The sequence below is a fragment of the Coturnix japonica genome, chromosome 1 (assembly GCF_001577835.2).
Source record: "Coturnix japonica isolate 7356 chromosome 1, Coturnix japonica 2.1, whole genome shotgun sequence".
NCBI classification, from domain to species: domain Eukaryota; kingdom Metazoa; phylum Chordata; class Aves; order Galliformes; family Phasianidae; genus Coturnix; species Coturnix japonica.
In genome coordinates, this window is record NC_029516.1 from 41,105,140 (window position 1) to 41,121,526 (window position 16,387).

Here is a 16,387-nt window from a genome sequence, read left to right on the forward strand (position 1 = left end):
CATTGCAAGGAAGTCAGCAATGCCTAATGTTTTCTATGCCAATTTCTTGGCTTTACTATAACCTCATGTCAGACAGCTGCTCTGTCTGCTTCAAGAGGATCTTGTGATCAATCTGCTTTTTCCTGTTTCTGGTATTTTGAAAGATAAGTGAATAAGTTTAAGGCAGTATTGTTGTTTGAACATCTTGGTGCTGTCTCCTTTACTGCTTGAAAGGTTTTCTTGCTTTCTTAGTCTGTCTCATAAAAGGCCATATATGTTGTTTAGATGCAAAGCTGAATAGAGAACAGGGTAATGAATAAGAGCCCTTGAATTTCCTGGATGAATTTTCTTTACATCCAATAAAATAAATGGTATTGTGGCATTTCTTTATTAAACCACATCCCACTTATTATCTGCTATGGATATTAATAGCTTTACTGAATAATTCATTGTTTGAGATTCATTTTCAGGAAAACTACCAATCTGAAAAGTCATTTGTAAACATTGTCTTCAAATGTCATTATTACTGTCAGTGCATGAGTGAAAAAAAAGGTTTTTAATTTATTTTTCCTGTCTTTTAGCTAGACTCCAAGCTGGTTTCCAAACAAGAAGCTCCAGATGATTGCTGCCTTCTCCTTAAATAGCCCTAACAATTCTTGCAATGTCTGTTAAGCTGAAGAGCACTGTGACGTCATGTTTCTAACCACTAATTTTAAGTGCACAGAATCCCAGCTCTACATACTACTAAGTTACACTGAATGTCCTGTAATTTCCTTCTGAGTCTCCCCAAGTTAACTTGTGCTGGTTTTTTGTTTGTTTCCTTTGCAAAGTCTTAGAAAAGGGGCCTAATAATATTTCCTCAGGATGCCCAGGTGCCCTCCTGTGATTTTTCATGGTGTTTTCTGATCCTCGTGGTTCATCATAAAAGGCTTCCTTAATTTCACAGTTATCTCTGATTCTTTTTCCAGTTCCACGCTTTGTGTCTAAATGCAGCGATTGTGACTGTCAGCTTCTGATTAATGGTTTCTAAAGATGGGGATTGTGCTGTCAGACAGGTTGGATGTTATTTGTGCAAACTTCAGCTGCAGAGAGAAGACAATCATAATTGGCTTTCTAGCCCCTCATCAATTGCTTCATCTCTTAAGATTAACTTCTGCAGGAAATCGTATCGGCAAAACTGTCTGGCTCCCCTGGTTTAGAGACTTAATGTGTTCAAATATTTATTTGAGTCACAAAGTGCCATTTTCCATACATAATGGAAACTTCAGATTAAGGAATCTGTAAATGACTTTTATTCCACCTACATAAGGAACTACCTTCCTCTTTTTACAGTCCTGTCACCCTAAACTGAGTTGAGCAGGCCTAAGAGGACACTCGTGCTACTAAGTGAAAAGGCTGCACGCTTACGAGCAATCTGTGCTGAAAAGAAATAGCAGGAGAGTAAAGGACTGTTTCTCATGACAGTCCAAAAGGGAAAAAAACTGCAGTGTAGGAGCAAGGTTCAATTAAAGGAAGGAGCATTTCCAAGAATGTAAGGACAAATCAGCATCAGTTGAAGAGTGAGCAGCTGCTCCTGAAAGATCATGTTGACAATGACTTTGATTCAGATCTCCAAAGACAAAATACAGCTAGTCTCTGTCCACTGTTTTATCGCACAAGATCATGACCTTAGTGAAGTCAAAGTCAAGGACAGTACTGTTGTCTGTCCAGTTGGTCTGTAGGCCTGACCAAGCATGACTCCCTCATTCCTGTGCCAGTGTATTTTTTTGCTAATTTTCTGCATGAAATCCCTACCTGAGGCACGGCATCCAGTCTGTTTCTCCTTCTGCAGGCACCGTTCCCACACCTCCTCCTCTTCTGTTCTGTCTGTCCTTCTGGTGGACTCATTTTCCTCACAATTAAGCCTCTCCATGTCCTGATGATGAAGTTATTCTCTGTTACTCTAGTTATGTCCTAGTCTTCATTAAATCCTGATCTTCATAGCTGCGCGACCCTGTTTTAATAATTCTTTTGCTTCCATAGAAGCAGTGAAATTCATTAATGTCCTACTGGACTACTTTCTATACCAGCAGCGTTTGGTAATTTCTACACTTGCTGGGTAGCAGAGCAGAAAAGAGCACTTCAGAGCTATTAATAACTATTCCTTTTTCTCAGAAGAGACAAAGCATGTTCCTGCAGCAACCTGGACACAAGTTCTTTCCTTCACATGACAGCAGGAAGAAAATAAACACTTACACTTGCTTCCTCTTTTAACAGTCACTCCTTTATTGAGTTGTACCTGCAGTCCCCACGTTTCAGTCACACAATAGTCGTTATACCATTGGTGTCCAACAGTCAGAATGATTCAAGTAGGTCGATTTTTCCTTTTCAGACACCTGGAGTGCTTGCTGTAATTCTGTCTGGAGACATCACCAGCAGAACATCTGCGCGCATGCAGCTGGACAGTGATGTGTCTGTGGGCAGTAAGCTGTGCCACTAGGAGCGACTGCTCTTAGGAAGACCATAGGATCTGTTGAGTTGTTTGACTGGAGTAACACAGCATAGGTTAAATTACACTTTTCTGTGCAGATCTGAACCAGAACTTTGGGTTCTGACTTCCGCAATGTGTGTTTCCCTTCCATTGCTTCTGCAGCTGACCATGCCAGCCCTGCCTTTAGGGATGTGGCTGTGTGTAGACAGGCACTGATGTCTCCAAGGGAGGTGTATTTTGTGTTCTGTATAATACGGTTACTCAGCATAATCCTCTGGTGTAAATATGTATTTTAACACTGCTTCCTATCTGCTCAAAATCAATCATGTTTACCATGACAACTTACTTAGCAACCTTATCTCTGGTCACTTACAGTTTTCTCTTTTAAGACATTCATTTTAAAGGAAAGAACTGTTTTGGGGTCTGTTTGTATTGTTGTCGCTGGGGTTTTTTTTCAGAACGTGTATTGTAATTTTTCCTGCCCTTTTGTTGTAATTCATTTAAAAAGATTTGCACAAAAGCAAAATACAAAAAGCACTTTTGGAAAGACATAGCTGTGTGTCTTTGAATCTTCAGACATAAGGAGTTCTAAATGCTTCATTGTTTAATCTGTTCTAATAATCCTTATTGAATATAGCTTAATAATGAATGTGCTGAAAACGTGTCAGGTTTTCTATTAGGAGGCTGCTGTAGGTTTCCCATGCCAGATATTCCCTTAAAGTCGGAATAACTCGTGTTTCTTCCTCCAGACTGTGAACGTTATCTTTGAAAAAATCCCAGAGAATGAGAGTGGAGATGCCTGTCAGACTATTCAAGTTAATGTGCTGGACTGTGACACCATAGGCCAAACCAAGGAGAAGAGCCTTCAAGCTTTCCTTAATAAGAACGGCTTTCCCTATGGTCTTCACCTGGATGAGATTGGTCTTGGTAAGAGCGTGTTGCTATGTTATATTTTCATCACGTTGACTCATCTGTCAGTGGAGTTTTCATTCTAGGAATTCCTGCATTTGGCTTTGATATATTTATATTTTAACTTTTAGGCAGAACGTTATCTATTACAAGGTATTTCTAGGGAAGCACAGCATGATTTATAGTACCAACAGCAGAACTGCATCTGTTTCACTTCTGCAGGGCCTTTGGTATGCATTAACAGTGAACATGTTACCCTTTGTATCTTCTAGTCCTAATACAGCCATAGCAGCAGGGCAAACCTGTGCTATCACCTGCTATTCTTTTGCACCTCTGAAAACTCTGTCTTGACCAACACAAAATAGCTTCCAGGAATGGAAGCCATCCTGACTGTCTCTCTATAAGAATAATCTGTAGTGTGGGATTGCAAAACCACTCCCATGTGAACACGCAGAGGGACAGAGAGAAGCAGAGCTTAGTTGGGAGCCACTCGTACAAAAATAATTAGGCCATGTTCTTCTTTACAACCGTCTGTATGGTGAAAATGCGGTTGAGATGTAATCGATTTCTGTTGCTGTCATACTGCAGAACTTGTGTCTGAGGAGCAGCAAAGAGAACTGTTAGATATTGATGGTACCTCTGAGATGATGGAGGATGGGATAACGAAGCTAAATACCATTGCTCATTACAAGGTAAGCAGGAAAACCAATGAATAATAAATAGCAGTGAATTGAGAAGCAGTTTTTCCCCCCCATTTCTAAATGCTGTCTGCACAGAAATATCTCGATTGATTAAAATCTTGGAGATGCAGCTGAGCGTGACCAACAGAAGGAAAGAAATGTGACCCGCGGTGTTATTACCAATGAGTCACATTTTCTACTGCTTTTCAGAGAGTTTTGCTCGTTGCAGGGCTCCTTGCAGAGAAACGGTTACTTTAGTCAGACTATTCAGATAAAAGATCATCTGATTTCCAGCTATGATCTCTGTCTTGAGCCTCTTATATTCTTTGCTTCTATTCTTTGCAGCTAAACTTTGCTGCTGAGTTTTTGTCTCACCATAAGCAGCTGTGAACCTCTTCCCATCTCATTTTTTCCTTGTCTGAACTTTTGTGGAAGCTCATTGAGAGTCAGAATAAAATGGCTGCTGAGATGAGTTTGATTTTTATTCTTTCCCTTTTTTCCCTGTTTCTGCTTCCATCTATATTACCACTTATACCTTAAGTTTTCCCCTCTGCTTCCAATTCCAACTAGTTTTCAAGCAGTCCTTTTTAAAGCTGCATCCATCTCTCTCCATCATTGCAACAACACAGAGGCCCACATTTAGGGACAGAACCCTTTTGGGAGTTCTATCCCACACATTGCAAAAGCATAGCAAGCAACACTGCCTGTCAAGGAGTTGCCATTGGTGGTATTTGTTGCCCTCCTTACATCCAAGGAAGACAGAGGTGAACCAGATGTCCTGAGTCCCAGTCCAGTGTCTTAGAGATTTTCCTGTGCTTCTCTTGAATCTTGTCTGTACGTCAGCATGGGACCTCCCTCCACTCTAGCAGAGATTTTGTACAAATAAGGACATTGCGGTGTTGCAGTCAGTATCTATGCAGTAAAGGTCAGTGTAGGTTTGAATCTGATGAAGTATCTAAACTTGTGCCTCGTATGATAGTACCAGCCCTTTTTACTGCAGGCAGCTGTTGCAAGTGCTGCCTCGCTTTACAGGGCAGCTTTTTATGCTCCCTGAGCTCATGGTGTGCTGTGGCTCATGGCTGCCGTACCTCGTGGCAAAGAAGCTTGCTCCAGTTGATCACTGCCATCCCTGGGTGTCTTTGTCCCAGGCCTTGTTTTCGTCTGTGGTTTCTGCAGGCAGATGCAAGTTAGATGGGAGGTTTGTTCTTTTCTACAAAGCTGTAACTATACTAATTATAGCTTAGCAGCTGCACCATGGAAATAGTGCTGGGTATATCTGTTAGATATTTCAGTCCATTTTTTTCTGACCTTGAGAAGATACTGTACATTTTAGGCAGAGCTTACCGGCATTTTAGGCAGCATCTTAGTAGCAGATATCAGGAATTAGCTTATCCAGTTTATCTTCTTGTGTGTACACTGGTGCAAAAAGGAACATAGAGGCAAGCAAAGCAAGAAGAGGAAACTTTGCCTGCACTGTGTGAGGGTAGTAATGTTGCCTGAGCTTACCACCCCAACAGTACCTAGAGTTCTGTGGCAAGCCAGAACTTTTCTGTTTGCTTACCACCCTTAAACACTATAAACTGATCAAACAGCTGGAACTGAGAAGTACCTCCGAGTCTTTTTTAAGATTCTCAAGCATGAAGGTTGCATTGTAAAGGTCCTACGCACACCAACCACTCTTTAAAAAAAGGGCAGTTTCTACACTGAGAATGCAGAAGTGGAGAGTTTTGGTGTGGTGTTTCTGAAGAGACAGATAACTTTGTGTGTTTCTTCCTTGTGTGTTCCTTCTTTTGTAAGTTTGTGATCTTGTAGGGACAATGATGTGACTGTTTATAAGATCTGCATGCTCTGCTTGCATGAGTATAACTACAGGCCTAGGCAAGAAAGCTGCTGATTATCATGAAGTCTGATTTCCCACGCAAGAAGAGAACTAGATAACCACCTTCAGATCTGCTGTCCAGTCATGGATCTCATTTTCTCAGGCTGTAGTGGCATCACACTCTCTAGGAACCAACACAGACCTTGAAAATAATGATTACAGGGAGGACAGGCAGTTGGACCCCAAGATAAGGGTTTATACCGTGGGTTTTTTTATAGATCAAACTAAAAGAAATTGTAAGTATGTCCACTGTAGCAATAGTAAAGAAGGGGAAGCATATTCTATTCAGTTCTAAAAGCAGCTCTTGCCCCAGAAGTAAAAGCTGAAGCAGGGGCTCGGGTCCTGGTTGTGCTGCAGCAGCACCTCCACTCCTGGGGTTGAAGCAGAGTTCTCTCCTGAGCCCTTCTTTTCCCTTAGGGCAGGAGCTGCCATCCCAGCACTGGGCTGCTCTTTTGCTCCCCAGGAAGGACTGCCAGCAGCACGTGGCCCACGCTGCTCAGGGACTGTTTGCCTGTTGTCAGGGACAAGAAGGAGGATTCTTGTTCTCTCTGGGTGTTTGTCATGTCAAGAGATAGCGTTAGAGCGGATTCTCATTTGTGCCAAGTTTTAAAGTGCTCTGTGTTATCTGAAGAGTTCTGAAACACTGTATTATAAGTGGAAATGCTGCAAAAAATAAGGCTTATAAAACAGATTATATTTACTTTCTGGGAGCAAGTGTAAGTGCATAATTCTTTGGTGCAAGACACAGCTTTTGATCGAGTGTATCTTAATGTTTTAACTGTTTTCTCGCACTGGGTTGGCTGCCAAGGCTTAAAAGACACTTGAAATATTTTGGCATATTTCCCTTCTTAGAACTGGCCAGTTGTTTTTGTAATTATAGAGTGAAGTAAACTAGCACTTGGCAAAAGGCAGCGTTTGACAGCAGAGCAGTGGTGTGGTTCTCAGTGTGAGCCATGTTGGACTTGTTCTCTGACAATAAAAGCATGAGTTGTACTTCCATTTAAAGATAACAGTCACTGTCCTGGCAGGACTATAAATTCAGGCAAGGAGAGGGGAGATCTTTCTAATACTCATGAGGTAACTAGATGTGCATCTTGACCTTGCATGAGGCGTAAACAAGTTGGTGGCTTTGGGAATGAAGTTTGAAAACAGCTCTGGGGGTCACTGGGCTGGACCTTCAGTGTGACCTATTTCAGCTAGACATGTTTGGATTTGCTTTCAGATTGCAAATGGAGCGACCGTAAAAGTCTTGAAAAAGAAGAGAAGTAACCGATCAGGTAAGAAATGAACTGCAATCTATTTGATCTTTTGTGGAGAAGGCGCTGGGGATGCAGAGAGCTGAGCTTACACAGGTTGTGTCTCAGTCAGTAGCAGCTCAGAAAAATTGGCATTTCAGCAGAACCGAGCCAGATGAAGAGCCATGGTACCTTGGCTGGGGACTTCTGGCAGGCACAGTGGGCCCAGGAAGAAGAAAGAAAGCAAAGAAAAGAGAGGCAGGACTTACGGTCACATCACAGCACAGAGTTCACAGCTGGTAGCTATGCGTTTCGTTAATACCTATTTGCTCTTTGCTTTCTGTTGTTTAGATATGGACTACTCTGACGAGCACTGTCACTTGGTGAGTTCAAGTCATTGCACCGTTACACAGTAGATGTAGTACCAAAATGTATTTCAATCTGTGTAATCTCTCTAATCTTATTGTGACAGATTTTACCAGACTCTGAAGCAAACAAAGACCTGAAAGGATCGGGTCACAAAGGAAAGCAAAAATTCAAAGTGAAAGAAATGTATCTGACAAAGCTGCTGTCAACCAAGGTGAGCTGTGAACATTGTGTCTGGGGGCTGGTGTTAGGCTTGGCAAGTTTTGCACGAAGGCAATAGAAATTTAAGCAGAAATGATGCAAGCTTTCTGCCTGTTATCAAATACTAAATAAAAGGCCTGGAAAAATCACTCTGCTAACTACTGACTGTGACCACTTGCAAAGATAGCCACACTTCAGGTTTGCTAATGCTAGAGTTCTAAAATACTCCTATTCACACTTATGTCACGTGCCCCGTCTCCCCAAGAAGTGCAGCTTTTTTATTTAATTGGGGCTATAGAAAATGAGTTTTGCCACTGAGCTGTGCAGAGCAAGAACAATCCCTTTCCATCAGCAATTCTCTTGCTCTCTGGTGGAGTTTGCCCAGCTTGGAGACAACTCCTGAAGTTCCAGTGCCTGAGTTTCAGCAAATGCTGCCCATGAAATGAAATGATCTCAAATGAAGCATCCAAAATAACTAGATGTATTTTTAAAAGCAGGGTCCTTGGGATTGGTAATACAATTACTTAATATGTACAGTTCACATCCCTTGGGAATAAGCCACATTTATTCCCTCCAGTAATTTCATCTTGTTTCTGACGCTCTCAGATGGGATATATAATTCTTTGAGCAGCACATTACTTAAAATATTAATCAGTGCGCCGAGCTGAGAGCTGTGAGATACAAGGGCCTGAAGGGATGATGATGACAATCGCCTTCTTGCATTTAAAAAACTATCAATCATCATTTAATTAGACTGTTGATAGCATCTGAGGCAATTTGGGACACTACGTGAAGTGGGAGTGAAGACCGGTCACTTCTCATTAGGCGTGGAAACTTGCATCAGCCCTTAGGAATTGCTGGGGTAAACCATTAGTGAACATGTCAGTGGGTCCATCGGCAGCCCGGGCCTTGCTTTTGTCAGCCAAACAGCTTCACTTCTGGATCAGAAATACCCAGCTTTTAGTTTTTCATCTTTGTATGCCACCCAAGGCCACTATCCTAGAATTAGATCAGCAGCCATGGTGCCTTCGCTGAGAGGTGCTATCGGTGAGAGCAGCTCATATTCTATCTGTAATGGCAGCTTGAAGGCTCATGCCCTAAAGAGCTGGTTAAACTTCAGTTCCTCACCTCCCTCTTGTTGCAGCCACGTGTTTCACATGCCTTCAGCAGAGGTGTGAACGGTTTTTGAAGAGCTTCTGTGCTTTGTTCAGGAAACACCACAAGCGATTCCTTTCACATACCATTTGTCACTTGTTTCCCGTGGGCAGAGCAGTGGCGATGTGTGAAAGTGGCTCGTTGTGGTGTAGTTGTAGTTTCAGTTTTGTTACTGACTGTTGGTTGCCTATAGCCCGTGGCCCAGGTGTTTGCCACAAACACATTGTAATTTCCTTGCGTGGTTCTCCGGGGCACACTCAGCTCTCAGCGATGACAAATCTTGTTTTTCACCTTTGTGATGGTAACGCTCCTCGCTTCCTTACTTCTCAGGTTGCAATTCATTCCGTTGTCGAAAATCTCTTCCGGAGTATTTGGAGTTTACCCAACAATAAAGCACCTGTTGCCATCAAGTACTTTTTTGACTTTCTGGATGCCCAGGCTGAGAGCAAAAGAATCACTGACCCCGATGTGGTTCACATATGGAAAACCAACAGGTATGTCCGTGTGACAGCATGGGAGTGTATGTGGTCTCCATGTAGCTCCCAGGGCTTCAGAGTATGCACACTGACTAAAGATCCAGAAAGACTGAGAGTGGTATTTGTAGGTGGAGGGGGGACCGACTGATGGGTTTGCTCTGTAGCCTCTTTTCCCCAGTGCCTCTTGTAACAGCAAGCAGCACAACAACCTGCTTCCTCCCATGAGGGCAGGGTGATGAAAGTATGCTTGCAAAGCAGTTGTGTGGCCTGAGTTAAATCTTCAAGGTGCTTGTTCTTTCTCTGTCTAGTCTTCCTCTGCGCTTCTGGGTGAACATACTGAAGAATCCCCAGTTTGTCTTTGATGTTAAGAAGACGTCACATATAGATGGCTGTTTGTCTGTCATCGCACAAGCTTTCATGGATGCCTTTTCTCTAGCAGAACAGACAATGGGGAAGGTAATGCTGCCCTGTGCAACTTCTCAAACAGTGATGTTTTTTTCCGACTATTTAATGAACCTACTGAAGCTGAGGGCAAAATTGGCTGTGGTGTCATTAAGCCAGGCTTCCATTTCTTGTCGCTCCATGTTACAAGACTATGGAGAATTCATCAGAGTAGACAGATACAGCAGGAAAACAGTTATGTGTATGGTTAACTGCTGCTTATCTTCATAGCATCATAGAATGGCTTGGGTTGGAAGGGACCCCAAGGATCATCAACCTCCAACCCCCAGTGTCACATGCAGAGCCACCAACCTCCACATCTAATAGTAGTCCAGGCAGCCCAGGGCCCCATCCCACCTGGCTTTGAACACCTCCACGGATGGAGCATCCACAGCCTTGGATCAACATCTGGGCAGCCTGTTCCTGCACCTCACCACTGCCTCTGTAAAGAACTCTCTCCTGATATACAACCTAATTTTTCCCTCCTTCAACTTAAAACTATTATTTCCCCTTGTTTTGCAGTTATGTACCCTTGTAAAAGACTGCAGTGAATAGAATATATGGAAGAGGGTGGAAATGGTATAAATTTGAATGAAGCTTTTAAGCAGAGGTCATAAAAACATTAATGGTATTTAAGAAGTATTTCAAACTTTGCCACTTGCTGATGTGCAGAAGACAGTCATAGTAATAGTAAGGTACAGGGATTACTTGCAGTTAAGTTTCTGCACCTACCATCCATCGTGAAGTCCTGTTGCTGCAACAGCTCCCATTAGTCATGTGAAAAGGTGTCCTGAAAGATGGTGGTTTGTGATGCTGTTAACATATTGTTAGATATTAGTGAAATGAACTTACTTTCATCATTTCTAACCTTTTGTCTTAAAACGTTCTTTATAGACACTTAGAAAACAAACGTGCTGAAAACGCTTCATCACACAGTGGAAACAGGGGAGGAGAAGTGTCACATGGCCATGCCATTTAGTCCCCAGAATTTAAATGTGAGCAGTTAGTTACAGGAAATTACCAGCCCCCACGTTTGCATGTTGAAGTCATGGTTTCCAGGTGGGGCTTTGGCTCCTACCAAACACCAGCACTTATTTCCTCATCTGAGTCAAAAGCTGCCTGGTCAGCAGTGCTCACCTGGGCTTCTCAAGTCCTGGGGTAAAAAATAAGTCCCTTTGGCTGTGCTTGCCTGGCGGTCAGCTCTGCACACTCTTAAAGCCCCAGGAGGGGTAGGCATGGCATGGAACAGTGTTCTAGGGAACCTCTACCAGCACAGCGGTCAGTATCTAAAGGGGAGTTACAAGAAAGGAGAGACTCTTTAGCAGAGTCTGTTGTAATAGGACAAGTAGAGATGATTTCAGACTAAAAGAGTGGAGGTTTAGATGGGATGTAAGGAAAAAGTGTTTTACAGTGAGGGTGGTGAAGCACCGGCACAGGTTGCCCCGAGAGGTGGTGGATGCCCCATCTCTGGAGACATCCAAGGTCGGGCTGGAGTTGGGCTCTGAGCACCCTGACCGACTGTAGCTGTCCTTGCTGAGTGCAGGGAAGTTGTACTGGGTGACCTTTGAAGGTCCCTTCCAACTCCAAAGATTGTATGAACTTTCTACAGCTCTGCTACATCTGCTCTCCCTGGAGCCCTGTGCTTCAGCTCTGACAATTGTTCAGGTCTAGAGAGGAGAAGAGGAAAGATTAGAAAGAAAAATGTTGAGGGACAAATGATCAGCACTCCTGATGCCATTGAAAATAATTACATGGCAGCCGTCACAAAACACGGTGAGCTGTTACCGATGTCTGTTCTTTGTCTTTCTTTTGTGACCTTGATTGTTTGCATGGAACCGCTGCAAAGAGAAGTGAGTCAGACAGAGCCACAATTAGATGCAATTAACTGTGTGGAGGTGGAACCTCTGGAAATGCGTGCTGTGAAAATTGACGATGCTTCCAATATTTTCTCTTAAGGAAGCACCAACAAACAAGCTTCTCTACGCTAAGGACATTCCGCTGTACAAGAAGGAGGTGAAGGCGTACTACAAAGCCATCAGGGATCTGCCTCCCTTGACCACTTCAGAGGTTGAAGAATTTCTAACTCAGGAATCTAAGGTGCGGTTGAGCAGCGCCAGCTTCATTTGCTTTCTTTTTTGTTTCTTTAGAAAACAAGAACTATCTGACCAGAGCTGTTCTTCTGTTTTAGAAACATGAAAATGAATTTAATGAGGAAGTGGCCTTGATGGAAATCTACAGATACATCGTGAAGTATTACGATGAGGTAAAGCACTTACTGGGCCCAGCACACCAACCTGGCCAGGCCTCGCTCCCTGCTGGGTGCACCAAGGTGGTGTTGCTGCAGTCCCCTCTGCACATGGGGTCGCTGGCCCAGGGCATGATTCACCCTGTTGTCAGCACTGCACTGATACTGCAGAGTATCCCTTAATGCCTGCCACAGCTCCTGTGCTTGCTCTCCTTTTCTCTGGGGAGTGAGAAAACAGATCAGGATGCGGCACCAGGGATCTTAACAGTTGGCACGAACCCCTCAGCTGAGCACTCAGCCCTGCAGCGAGACATGTCTGCTCTTTTCCCATCACAGCCCTCTGCTCCAACAGCCTTTCCTCTAAGGAAAAGAAGCTATAGTGTTATTACTAGCAAAGAACCTGGGTGCACTTAGCCACTGGCTGCCTCCAGGCCGCCCTGTGAGGAGCTCCCTGCCCTCGCTTTGCCCCAGGGGGGTTCTCGTTTCAATCTGCTCAGCTCTTCATGAGAGGCTGCAGTGTTTGCAGCTGCAGAGACAACTGAGGTGCAGTGCCAGGGCCTCTGAGCAGCACAGTGGCAGCCTGGCTGCAGTGCCCAACTGCCGGGCACCCGGTGGCTCCCATTTCTAGTCTCCAACATCTCAAGTTATCTTGAGATAACCGCCCCTCCTACTCCAGCAGCTGAATGCGGGGGGGATTTGTCTGCTTCTTAGCTTGGCTCCATCCTTCTTCCTTGTGTAGAAGTGTTGCAAATGCTGTAATTATAATGCCTTGAAAGGAAAGCTACCAAAATGAAGTGCTGAAGTCAGACGAGAATGTTTACATACAGACGGGCATTCAGATGAGTTCATCTGCCAGTGGCTGCTGGAATGCAGACAAGCAGGCTTTAAAGAGCAGCAAATCAAAGAAGCACTAACAAAATGATTCTCCTTTTTGCTAATTGTTAACAGATTGTCAGCAAACTCGAGCGAGAACGGGGGTTTGAAGATGTCCAGAAACAGCTCCAGCAAGTAAAAGCCTTATTTGATGAAAAGAAGAAATGCAAATGGGTTTGAGCAGAGCACTGCCTCACAGCTTCACTGCGGGGAACTTGAAATAAGCGCTGCTGCTCCCCAGGCAGTTCTGAATGACTCTGTACAGGGCTCGAGACACTTGGACACTGCTTCACTCTGACCATTCCATACCTGAGTTTGGGAACGAAGGGTGTGCAAGGCTGGATATTGGACATGCCAATGTGATGGTGCAGCTGAGGCTGGCACTGGCAGCCCAGAGGTTTTGGGTACTTGAACCCAGGTACCTTTTTGGTTCAAAGCTACTGCCTCAGTAAGCTTCCCACGGACTGAAAAGCAACTTGTAGGAGCTGCACGCTGCAAGCTCGGAGTTGCCCACGTGTACCTTTACGTTGCTTTGCTCTGTTTTTAAGAGAGAAAGCTGATGTTTCACCACACCCTTCCCGCAGCCCCGGCACTCTGCAGACAGGCTGTGGGGTCAGCACGCTGGCCAGATGCAGGCTCCTTCCTTCCAGACAAATGTAGTCTGGTTCCTGTTGCAATGAAAAACAAGAGCCCAGTGACACTTGCTTAGCAAGGGGGTGGGGCTGAGCTTTGAAGTGCAAATAGCTCACCGCAGGAGTTTAGAAATGGCTTTGCAGGGGGAGCCAACCACTGAACAGGGCTTCGGAGGAAGGGCCTGCACTGGTGTCAGTCTGTTTACATTTCTGCCTCTGTCCTTACACAAGCTGTGAAAGCCCTGTGAGCAGCTTCACAGGTGTAACCTCTGCAGCCCTGCTGCCTCACAACAGGCAGCTGCGATGGCTGTGCTCAGAGCACGGCCCCTGGCTGCCAGCTCTGTCAGCCTCACCGCCCGTATGCAGGTGGCTCACAGACCCAGTGCCAGCATCTCATTTTATTATTCCACGTCCAAACAAAGGCTTTGTCAAAAGAAGGTTAGTTGGGGCAGGGGCGGCCTGCCCTCATCCTGCTGGGGTGGTTTGTGAGGTGTGGATGTCTTCAAAGAAAGACCAGGGAGGAAGGAGCACTGCATTTGTGGCTGACACCCAAATGGAAGAGCTGTGGTGCTGCTTTGCTGCCACACGGCTGCACTCCCACAAACCACAACAAAGCTGCAAGGTTTGGTCACTGTGGGCTCTGCTTTGGTTGCCACAATGGCTCATACTAAGGCTTCAGCCAGCAGCCAGGTTTCAGGCAAGGCTTTGATCAGCGGCATCTCCTCTACCATGAGGGAAAAGGCCCCAAAAGCACTGCCTCAAGGCTCCTGAGGGCCCCACCACTGCAGGCAGTGCAGCAGCCCTGTGCTGTCCTCTGCCTTGGTACGAGCAGTTCACACTTGGAGTAGGCAGCACCTGCTGGGCCTTGGGATGAGGCAGAGATGCGGCACGTGGCTTCCAGGCAGCTGAGCACTCCAGACAGGCGTTCTGGTGCAGCACTGCCTTGGAGAGGCCCAGAGGCTGCAGCACACCAGCAGAGCGGAGCTGGCCAGGCTGGCTGTGCATGGCCGGCCAGCAGCAGGGAGGGCAAACAGCCACACCTGGGCAGAAGGAAGGGTGTCTGTGATCACAGGAAAACAAAACAAAATACATTGCCTGCTGGTCCTCCCTCTCCCTGCCGTATGATTGCACAAATTGTTCCTCTTGCATATCAGAGAGGGGAGCCGCCAGTCCATACTGTGAGGGCTTTGTTTTAATTCAAGTCTTATACTTGCTCTTAAGTTTACACTTTATACTTGATGGAATGTATGGCTTTGTTCAGGAAGCTGCACTACAACGTTGCAGTGCTTTCAGCAGTTCTCTCCTCTGCCAGGCACAACACAGCCTGATCAGTTTTATTTTAATGGAAAAAAGCCGAACCAGTTCTAACCTATCTTGCCCTCTGTCCTAAAGCAGTGGACTGTGGCTTGAGTAGCACAAAAATGCAGATCAGCTGTACTGAAGGGCTGTGATTTTTAATATTGTTCACCTGAGCTTTTTAAAGCAGCATCAAACCAATCAATACTAAAGCACAGTAACTGCCACTGAAGGACAGGCAGCGGTGGTTTGCTGGCTGCAGTCAGACATCTAACGAGCTGAGCTCCATTTCGGTTGTTGGCTGGAAGTGCATTAGAAGGAAACGCGATCGTTTTGTTCAACAGTGACCTTCTGTACAGGCAGAAGTACAACTCGCTGCTTCTGCTTGGAAAGCTGTAAAATAGAATCTGTTTGCGTGGGTCTGATCCTGTGAACCTCACTCTGTGTGTTGATATGATGAGAAAACTGAAACCAGTCCTATTCTGTATTTGTACTACTGCTTGTTTGCTGCAATGGCGTTGATTTCTAGAGATTAAGTATGTGTCAAAGCAGGCCCTGTAGCTTTGCCTACGGCCTGGAATAGGATTCTTGCCTTGTATTGGAGCCTCCTAACCAGCTTCACTCTGTTGTAGCCCATTTAAAGTCATGCTGGGACTTTGTAACCCATGAAGTGGATCTCACAAAGTGACGTGAAGTATAATGAAGTGATTGTAGCTCTTGTGGTAGGTTTGGGACCTCACAAAACGTAGGCACAACTCCCACCCTGGCAGTCTGCTGTTACTCGGACAAAACAAGGTCTGACTAAAGCTGCCTTCTGGCAACCCAACAAATGTAGTCGCATTCTCTGAAATGAAAGCAAACCTCTCTCGAACTGATTTCCACATGTTTACAGGCAAACTGCTATCGCAAACAGCTTATTTTCTAACACTAGCTTACAGAGCATTATTTTGCAGTCATTTAAAGTCAAATGCTACTAATGTGTAAAGTAATTCCTGTTGTACAGAAGTTAACCTGTTGTTTCAAATGAATGGTTTGAAAAACGTGCAAAACGACAAATACATGTTGGTGTTTGTATGGGTTTATCTTGAATAAAATGCATTTGAAGGCTGGTTAGATTCCTCTGTGTGTTTTAAAATGCTTAAGAGCAAACAGCTCGGTAGTGGTGCCGAGGCCCTGGCAGGAGAAGGGAGGGCAAGATGCAGTAAAACCAGCCCCCATTGCTTCCAGCAGTTACAGGTGCCACGCACTACTTTCCTTGGAGAGCACTTAGGAAACTGTAATACAGCACTTATATTTACCTGCGGTACAGAAAGGAAAACACACTGGAGAGCAAAGCGGAATCCGTGACAACGTCAGTCACCATCTGCAGCTCGTTCCTCAGCTGGCTGTTCCTACAGCATATCAACAGCATGCAATTAACTATTAAACACTTTTCATTAAGGAGTTTGCTTTGGAGTATCCTGAAAAAAAAACAAACAACCAGCAAGTAAAAAAAGTTACCCCCACACTTCCAAGTTTTACTATCAATTTATCAAAAAGTAATTGATTGT

General features: G+C 44.7%; 1 protein-coding gene across 1 annotated transcript in view; it reads left to right on the forward strand.

Moving 5' to 3' along the window:
- PLXNC1 (plexin C1) overlaps positions 1–15,950 on the forward strand; it is a 64,549-nt gene extending 48,599 nt beyond the window's left edge. The window contains exons 23-32 of the mRNA XM_015857954.1: positions 3,199–3,376; positions 3,947–4,050; positions 7,140–7,194; positions 7,504–7,535; positions 7,625–7,732; positions 9,205–9,368; positions 9,659–9,806; positions 11,748–11,888; positions 11,980–12,054; positions 12,985–15,950. Coding sequence (XP_015713440.1) covers positions 3,199–3,376; positions 3,947–4,050; positions 7,140–7,194; positions 7,504–7,535; positions 7,625–7,732; positions 9,205–9,368; positions 9,659–9,806; positions 11,748–11,888; positions 11,980–12,054; positions 12,985–13,089 — 1,110 coding nt within the window. The 3' untranslated portion in view covers positions 13,090–15,950. The remainder of the gene's footprint in view (positions 1–3,198; positions 3,377–3,946; positions 4,051–7,139; positions 7,195–7,503; positions 7,536–7,624; positions 7,733–9,204; positions 9,369–9,658; positions 9,807–11,747; positions 11,889–11,979; positions 12,055–12,984) is intronic.
- The last annotated feature ends 437 nt before the right edge of the window (positions 15,951–16,387 follow it).